General features: G+C 33.9%; 1 protein-coding gene across 2 annotated transcripts; it reads left to right on the top strand.

Annotated features, from left to right (window-relative positions):
• Positions 1–30: 30 nt before the first annotated feature.
• On the top strand, positions 31–9,347 carry itgb7 (integrin, beta 7). 2 transcript variants are annotated; one of them, XM_026260077.1, is made up of 16 exons: positions 31–151; positions 1,751–1,814; positions 1,913–1,992; positions 2,891–3,083; positions 3,363–3,533; positions 4,251–4,492; positions 4,601–4,756; positions 4,898–4,993; positions 5,378–5,467; positions 6,002–6,142; positions 6,258–6,448; positions 7,158–7,384; positions 7,494–7,701; positions 8,244–8,428; positions 8,559–8,719; positions 8,899–9,347. In XM_026260077.1, exons 1-16 carry the CDS (start codon positions 149–151, stop codon positions 8,986–8,988), a joined length of 2,298 nt encoding a protein of 765 aa, XP_026115862.1. In that variant the 5' UTR covers positions 31–148; the 3' UTR covers positions 8,989–9,347. The 2 variants fall into 2 exon arrangements, with proteins under 2 accessions (XP_026115862.1, XP_026115861.1); XM_026260076.1 differs by lacking the exon at positions 31–151 and adding an exon at positions 973–1,653.
• Positions 9,348–9,667: the final 320 nt, after the last annotated feature.

The following is a 9,667-nucleotide window of genomic DNA, read 5'->3' as shown; positions in this document are numbered from 1 at the left end:
CACCTGTCTCTAACGACCAAACTGGCTACTAGGTATAAAGCTCACTAGGGTTTGAGACACAGCCCTAGACATGCTGATGAGAATGATTGTGACGCCTCAAGTGACGCTCTGAATTCTCTTTCACACGCTCCGTTCGACATCTCCCATTATGGTAAGAGACTTGTTTCGAATTATTCGAAAATTATTTTATATTTCGTTGAATTCTTTCATATGATCTCTGTATATGTTTTTGGGAATGCTTGAGAGTTTTAGTTTCTAACCGTTTGAAAAGTGACGTTGATTTTCAAGAAAGCACATTTCTGTGGTGCTGGTGTTCTGAAACTTGTGATGTGTAAAATGTTATTACTGGTTGGCCGTAACACTTTGTTTTAAAGAAAGAAAATAATTAAATTAATTAATTAATAGCCTATATAGTTAAATTGAGATTTGCGATTTCAGTATTTCAAAGGGTTAAAAACTTAATGGCATTAAGCTATGATATTTCTTAGGGGTAACTATATATTTTTTTGTTTTTAGCTTTATCAATTATTAGTTATAGTATCGTCATACAGTACCATAAAAAAACGGTAGTTTGTTATGTTTATTAAAAGTGGCTAGGGCTTTTTTCCCCTCTATCTTTTACCCCAAAACAATTTAAAGCTTTTCTAATTAGAAATACAACAAAATACATACAAACTTTAATACTTTTAAAACTGATTGTAAATCTACTCTTCCTCTATTTAATTAGGTTACTGTAATATATATTGTAGCATTTCTGCTTTTAAATACTTTTAAAACTTATTGTAAATCTACTCTTCCTCTATTTAATTAGGTTATTGTAAAAAAAAATATATATATATATTGTAGCATTTCTGCTTTCTTTATACTTTGATAGCCGTTGTCTACAATATGGAATATAGAAGAAAATATGTAAGTTAATTTTTAGCCCTGTGCTCTGTTAGAATAGCCTACTGGTTGTTTTATAATTGAAACCCCATCATGCCTAGTTACTCTTTCTGTCTGTTTTTCTGGACATTTCCGTTACTGAAACAGGGTCAACCCACATCTAAAAATTTGAGTATGTTCTCTTTTTACATGCTATTTAAAAAAGAACCGTGGTAGCACCTCTGCCAAGTACTACTTATTATGTATTTAAGAACGTGTGTTTTCACCCTTGGATTTGTCTCTCACTCAGTCTATGACTCTGTGCTGGTTAAATGATATATGACAAATTACAAAAGAGGAAGGCTGACATTCTGTGGTTTTGTATGTCTGTCTGCCGCCTTGTTTGCAAACTTCCATCTTGTAATGTGTGACTCATTGTCAGGTGTCTGCTGTTGCGTTCTCATGCATGCGGCCTGGTGGAAGTGCAGTGCTGCTTTTATGTATATTTAGCTCTGTTTCTTTTTATTCATGTGCTGGTCATATGGTGTTGCATGTCACGCAAGTGTAGAAATTCTTTTTATAATAAAAAAAGAACATCACAATGTTATTTGTTTCTGGTCCCGAAGAACATGACGGTTGATAGAATATTTATTTTTATTTAACATTGATAGAGAAACATCATTTGTGCATGTATGGTTTTTACATATAAATACGTGAGTGTTATACTTTTATGCTGTATTATTGTGCTTTTACTAAATGGGCGGCATCATGGAGACACTTTTATTACAGGTATATTTCATATTAAGATATGTTAAAATGATCAAATTAGCTCAAAATGAACCTTTTGTCATTGTAACTTCATAATAAAATTTTATTTTCTCTGCAGATGAAGGCTATTTTAATAGCTGTGACAGTTCTCTTCCACTGTTTGGGACAGAGGTGTATACTCGGTAATGCACTTGGTCTCTTTAATCACATCCATGACTTTCAATTTTTAAATTTTTTTGGTGCCTTTATAATTGAAATGATCTGTATATGTGCATTTTAGGGCAGGAACCACTTTGCCAATCTCACTCTTCATGCTCTGAATGTATAAGGAGTCCCGGATGTGCATGGTGCTCACAGATCGTAAGTTATATAATCTAAATGAATCAGTTTGTAATTTAATTTAACTATAGGATCAGGAAAGAGAAGATGTCAGTCTTTCTCAGCTGGCGAGAATTGAGAAAAGAAATCATTGAGAAACAAAGAATCCATTATACATTAAACCCTGAAAAGTTTTTAAGGTTTATTGCTTTTGGTGCCCTTTTGAAGCCTCTGTTCCTGCTGTGGTACCTGTGGCTGAGCATGTTTTTCTGCACAAAATAACCAGCTGCCTCTTCAGCAGTTCATGCGCTTGTCATGATGCATTTTTACACTTTTCTCCCATGGTGATGTTCATGGTATTGTCAGCTGTTTCCTAAACTAAGTGTTAAATACGATGGCCGAGAGAGCTCAATGCATTGCAAATAGAAAAAAAAACACTTGCAAATTGAGAAAACAACTTCATTTGACAATACATGTACTGCAAATGCTCACAATACAACCAAATAAAGAAACACACTGCAGATAAAATTCTTTATTTGGTTGTGTTCTGCACTGATACATTTACTATCTGTGCATTTTCTAAATCATGAAAACAATCAATTAGACAATAATCACATTTCTAAATATGGATAAATGGGAAAAGAATTCAACAGTTTCATCATAATAAGAAATAAATTATTATACTTTAACATGAATCACACCTCCCTCCTTAATTTTTAAAAGTAAAAACAGTTGTTAGCTTAAAGCATTATTTCTAATTTGCCCCATAATGTGATCTGGTGTAGGTTGATTCAGTTAATATATACTTTTATAAAATTTTAAGTACAACAATTGCACTTTGTTAATTCAATGTATTGCATGCCATTTCTTTGTGATTATTTGATTTCTGATTCATTTAATAAAGGATTGTGCTTGTAATGCAAATTTCCTTGCAATGCAGGACTTTCTAAAACCGGGTGAGTCAAATGAACGGCGATGTGATTCTACCAGGTCTCTGAAGGAGAGGAATTGTAATAATATGATCAATCCTGGATTACATCCCTTGACCAATGTGAAGAACAGTGACCTCAGCAGCGATCGTGGAAAAGTGGTCCAACTCAAACCTCAAAATATCAACATTACTCTCAGAATTGGTGAGCTTAAGACTTCTGTTCGAACATGCAGCAGATGATTGCAACATATTGGAACATAAGCTTAAAGCCATGTGCAGAGCATTTACATTTTATTGTAATTATATACCTTTGTGTGCAGTTGTAACATTATACAGCAACGATGCACAATAATATGTATCTTGTACATGCAATTAATAAATATTAGCCAAAAAAAAGCTATTAGCACAAACTAAATTCAAAACAACCATATTTCTGCAGTCCCTAAAGAGTTTTCTCTGGTTGTTTTTTTTTAATGTGCAGGAGTTCCATTTGAATTCAAAGTTGAGTTTAAGAGGGCTGTAGGTTACCCTATAGATCTGTACTACCTGATGGATCTGAGCTATTCCATGAAAGATGATCTGGATCAAATTAAAACCCTGGGGCAGAAAATCCTCAAGAAGCTGAAGGACATCACAGACACCGTCCGGATCGGTGAGACTATACAATAAACAGAATTAATAATATCAATGGTGACTGACCAATGGGGAATTTTCATCATTGTTAATAAATTATTTTTGAAAGCGCAAAGAAATCTGAACTACTGTATTATGACAATAATAATGGTTGCACATTTTTGTATTCCCAGTCTGAAAAAGATATAGAGAATAAATTAAAGTTATGTAAATGTCTATATGAATTTCTATATTCATTATTAATATATTATTATCATTTTTATTATATTATTAATATCTTAATTTCTAGTTATACTCTGCCTGAAAATATTTCTTCAGTTAAAGACTTGCTTGAAAATAAAAATGTTCTTCTTCTTCTTTTTTTGTGAAGTCCATTCCTTTTAAAATTAATTTTGCAAAAAAATATTTCTGGAATGTAAATAAGAAGTAGTGTCAAGGCATCAAAGTGGAATAATGGCGACTGAAAATTCTGCTTTGCCATCACAGGAATACATTTTAAAATATTTTAAAATAAAAATGCTATTTCTTTAAACACTATTAGTATTGCTGTTTTACTGGATTTCTGATTAAATCAATTCTTCTAAAGATTAAAAAAATCTTACTGATCCCAAAAATATAATTAATTAAAACATAAAAATAGGAACAATAGGAAATAAAAAGAGCTATTTAAGCTTCAATTTAAAGAAACAGAGCTACATTACTGTCATGTATCCTAAGTTCTTCTTCCATCTCTCAGGCTTCGGGTCTTTTGTTGATAAGGAGATGTTGCCATATGTCAGTCAGGTGAAGGCAAGACGTCTGAACCCCTGCCCCAATCGCATAGATACCTGCCAACCAGCCTTCAGTTTTAGGAATGTCCTGCCCCTGACTCAGGATGCCAGGGAGTTTGAACGGGAAGTTAGCAAACAACTCATCTCTGGCAACCTGGATGCTCCTGAGGCTGGTCTGGATGCCATCATGCAGGCTGCGGTCTGTAAGGTGAAATCTGTGTGTTGTTACCTGCTGAGAAAAATCTGATTCAAACTGATAATTCCATAGTAGCTACATGACAAAAGGCTTATTTATTTTTTTCATTTCTCAACAAAGGATAAGATCAAGTGGGGTAATGTGACACGGATTCTGGTTTATACATCTGATGATACTTTCCACATGGCAGGAGATGGACGACTAGGTGGTGTCTTTCAGCCACATAATGGACAGTGTCATCTCAATGATAATGGTACCTATGATGGAAAAGCCTTTGTGAGTATTGCACATTTAATGAACATTCTTTGTGTTTTCTGTTGTAGATGGTTGCCCAAAAATAGAAAATGAATCTAAAGAGGAATTTAAGTGGTATAGTTTGTATATGAAGACATGCAATCTTTTTAAATTATCCTATAGGATTACCCATCAGTGGGCCATGTATCTAGAGTCCTGCAGGATAACAATATTCAGCTCATATTTGCTGTGACTGAGGACATCTATCCAGCATATAAGGTTTGAGGGTGCTATATGTACTGCTGTTTAATGTGTGGAGTAAGTAAATGTGTGTGTCTGGTTTTTGATTTAATAGAAAAACACTTTTATTCAGCAAGAATGCATTACATTTATTAAAAGTGACAGTAAACGTGAATGTGGGATAAAATAAATGTACACTCTCAGGAAAAACTGGGGCAGTACCTTTTCAAAAGTGACAGCTTTTGTGTTTTTTTCTGAGAGTGTACCATTGGTAAACATAAGAGTCTTCTTTCAAAATCAAATATATATTATCAACCCCAAATCTTTGTATTGTATTGTATAAATAGATTTAATAATAAAAAAGTTTTTAAAATAGAATGATTCTCTCTTTTTTCCATCATTCAAACACACAAACATTCACAGGCCCTCAGTGCACTGATTCCTCAGTCAGTGGTTGGCGTATTAAAGAATGACTCAAGTAATGTTGTGGATCTCATCTCTGAAGCCTATGGGGTGAGTGTTTTCATAATTTAATGTTTTGACCTTGTTTCGTGATATTGGCTTGTGCACTGCCTCTACTTCCCATTTAACTAACAGTGATAACAAGTGGCTGCTAGAACATAACAGTCACTATTTCCCCACGGCCCGTTTTCACTTCTGCTTAAATAGCTAAATAATTTACTAATTTATTTTTAATTAACTGAAACTGTGTATTGTGTATTACATGACCTATTTAGCAAACAAATAACTGCCATAAATTAAATGATTCGAGTTTAAATTATCTTATTGTGATCATATGAGACAATAAACTAGCCCAGTGAAAGAAATTGCTTGCCAGGAATAATGGTCAATTATACGCTTCAGGGATCAAATTATTGGACCACAGATGCAAGCATTCCAGAAAGCCAGATGATATTTAATTATTTTCTTTTTTCAATAAGGATTCAAATAATACACAAAAGACTTTGGCCATAGACATGTATGTTTTTGCTTTAATAATTCATATATCACTGTGTATTTATAAAAATGCATGTTTATGTTTGCCAGAATTTGTCAGCCACACTGGTTTTAGAGCAGGAGGGAGCTCCAAAAGAATTGGACATTTCCTACAGGTCTACATGTAAGGGGAATCAGTTGGATAGTGAATGGAAGGAGAAAGGAGAATGTCAAGGCATTAAACATGAGCTGGTAAACACCACCATCAGTGGTTTCATCTGAATTATCAGCAACCAGGAACAATTTGTTGTTATATCATAAGCTTGAATAAGTTTTGTTTTTTTCTTTTCATTTCTTGATTTTATAGATTACATTCAATGTACGTTTGAATGCGTCTGCATGTCTGACGAAGCCTCAGACATTTCGGATCAAAATGCAAGGCATCAATGAGGAGGTGAAGATCACAGTGCATACAGAGTGTGACTGTGACTGTGGTGTTCCAGAGGAGGATTCCAAACACTGCAGCAGTAATGGAATACTCTCATGCGGAGCGTGCAGGTAGAGACCCCTAGCGTCTCAGCGGGGAACTGCATCCGCTAACAGACCACGTGATTAGAGGCTCTTTGAAGTTCAAATTATAATAAACTTTAAGTTCAAGTTTAATGAATAAAACAAATTACATTTTGTCATTATGTTGTTCCAGCCCTGTATTACTGTCTTACAAAAGTTTTATTTATCTATCTAAAGAAATGTCAGTGTTCATTTGCATTCGTACCCAAGTTAGCTGAAAGGATAGAGAAAAAAAAAAAACAGAAAAAAACAGCTATTACAGTCATCAGCAGTTCTTAAAATTGCATTTCCAGTCACATTTGTCACTTATGTGTCTTGATTAGTCACATGACATGTGAAGCTAAGTGTCAATTATTTCAAACATTATTTTCATGACCTTTTCAGTTAATACTCAGTAAAGTCTTTAAAAGACTACTTTTATGATATTTTGTGCTGTTTTTTTTCCGTTTTTTTTTTGTAGGTTCGTTGTATAAATCACCTTTTATAATTCACAAAAATGGGTAAATATAATATGAGGCCGGAATGATGTGTGATATGATGTGATTTGATTGTCATGTTGATTTATTTAAAAAGCTCTTTCGAATGAACACCTTATTTGATTGAACAGCTTTAAATGCTGGTGCATACTGGCAAATACTGTATTCCTTACAGTTTACATTTTTTAACTTGTACAGTGTGTGTGTGATGTGTTTGTTAGCTGTAATGAAAGGTTTTTGGGTCAGCGCTGCGAGTGTAAACAACAGACTGATGTAGACTCCACCAGCAAAATGCAGGCATCCTGTCGGCCTCACAACAGCTCAGTGACTTGCAGTGGACATGGCTCCTGTGAGTGTGGCAAGTGTATGTGCCAAGGCCATTACAGTGGGAAATTCTGCGAATGTGATGACACTAGTTGTGAATACCATGATAGCAAGCTCTGTAATGGTAAGTCCAATGCAATAGCACAAAATGTTGCCTTTCTTTCTTTCCTTCTTTCTTTCTTTCTTTCTTTCTTTTATTAAATCTATGTATCCCCTCCATGCATTTGTCATAGGTAAAGGCAGATGTAAGTGTGGGACATGTTTCTGCAGTCATGACTACACGGGGTCTGCATGCCATTGCTCACCTAGCCAAGACAAATGTATGAATAACAATCTGCTTTGCAGCGGTCAAGGCAAATGCACTTGCAACGTTTGTAAGTGTAACGAAGGATTCAAGGGAGAGAATTGTTCTGCATTCACTAATGAGTGCACCTTGTTGAAGTGAGTATCTGTCTCTTCCTCTGATCTGATATCCGTGTTTCAAGATGATTTTTTGTGAGGTGTGCACTTGTGTGTGGGTTTGTTTCTTTTTGAAGTCACAATTTCAGTTTTCTCTTCCTGTTTTTGTAATGATCATAGTGCTGAGTAATAAGACTTTTGAATTGTGAATCATTGTGGGGCTTATTCCTGTTATCCACTTAGACTGGAGTTTGATATATTTCATATCCTTATTTTTGCTTAGTTTAAACTGATGTACTAAAGTAAGTAAAAGCATAACTGAAATCAAAACGAGAAAAAAAAAACTATAAGTATATTAAAAAACAGAAAATATAAAACTACAAACTAATTTAAAATATTACTAAAAACTATAGTACTATCTCAATTATATTAAATTAACAATGCTAACAACACCAAAGTCATGGGTTTGATTCCCATGGAATGCATGAACTGATAATATACGTTGAATGCAATGTATTACAAATGCAAATTTACTTTGGATAAAAGTGTCTGACAAATGTGTCTTTGTTTTAATATGTCTTTAGGGACTGTGTGGCATGTCATGAAAAAGATCAAACTCCTGATATCTGTGCTGTAGAATGTTTGAATGCTACAGTATCTCGTCTTGTTGGCACTCATGAGCTGCATTGCACATATGGATCGAGAATGTCATATGATGTGAAACTTGGTGTTGACGGCAAAATTGTGCTTCAATATGCAAACCTGCCTAGTATGTATTACAGACTGCTTTAGATTAATTTGACCAGACTGTAAAATAAGCACACTGTTTTAAAACTCATATATGACACAGAACTGATTTAATTGTGAATGTCAAATGTCTGTTCTTTTTGTCTCTGTAGGTTCTGTTGATAAGACTACACTTGTAATTGGCATCTCTGTGTCAAGCATCATTTTTATTGGCATTATAATAATCATTATTTACCGTTGCCTGCTGGAGCTGTATGACATTAGAGAATATCAGAACTTTGTCAAAGCGCAGGAGCAGACCAACTGGAAAGAGGTGATGTACATGCAAAGACACTCTGTGTTATTAAGCACTTAAACACAGTCAGCTTTGTAGGCTTTAAATGTAGAGTGAATTACAACCTGTGTAGACAACATATTGTTTGTTTTTATTCTGAAATCAAATAATTTACAGAATGACCGTTTAACAATTAAATGTCTTTTTGTTCTGTACAGGCCCAGAATCCTCTTTTCAAAGGTGCAACCACAACGGTGTACAACCCTTTGCATGACAAAGAAAACGAAAAGGATTTTGAGTCAATTTAATTTAAGGAGAGAGAGTGTCTCTTGGAGTTTGCAATTGTGATATCTTGTTTTTGCATTTTTTTTTATTGTATATCTTAAATTGTGTCAATATCATAAAAATCTATATTCTAATCTAACAATAAAACATTTAAATACATGATTGTTGTAAATATTGTGATGCATTTTATGCATGGTAATATATGATGAACACAAAGCCTTCTCTCTCCTGAAAAGGTTGATAAACTAAACAACTCTACTTAAGAGAAATGGAGAATGTCCTTTTATGAGAAAAAAGTGTGTGTTTAAAATTATTACATTTATGTGAAATTTTAAGCAGTCATATTGCTAAATAAAACCTCAAAGGTGTGTTTTAGTGCTAATAGGTTTACAGCTTAAATTATTATTATTTTTAAACAGTGATCTCAAATTATGTTTGAGGTATGACCTGAACAGCTTTATTCCAAAACCGTTAATAGTGTAATTGTTTTACTTTTGCTTCAGTAATAAAAGTGCCATTCAATATTTCCCCAAAAAGTTTTATTCTTTCATCTTTAATTAGCAGGTGACATTTCTGTCCGTTTCTATTTCTGAATGACTTATACTTAAATTCATCACATCTGCTCTGATCACGAATAGAATTCTAAAAACTATAGTACTCATGGTAAATTACCTCCACTTCCGGGACGCTGCAGTTTCCCGA

The sequence above is a fragment of the Carassius auratus genome, chromosome 6 (assembly GCF_003368295.1).
Source record: "Carassius auratus strain Wakin chromosome 6, ASM336829v1, whole genome shotgun sequence".
Classification (NCBI taxonomy): domain Eukaryota; kingdom Metazoa; phylum Chordata; class Actinopteri; order Cypriniformes; family Cyprinidae; genus Carassius; species Carassius auratus.
Note: the sequence above shows the minus strand (reverse complement) of the source record. Positions and strands in the feature narration are given on the sequence as shown.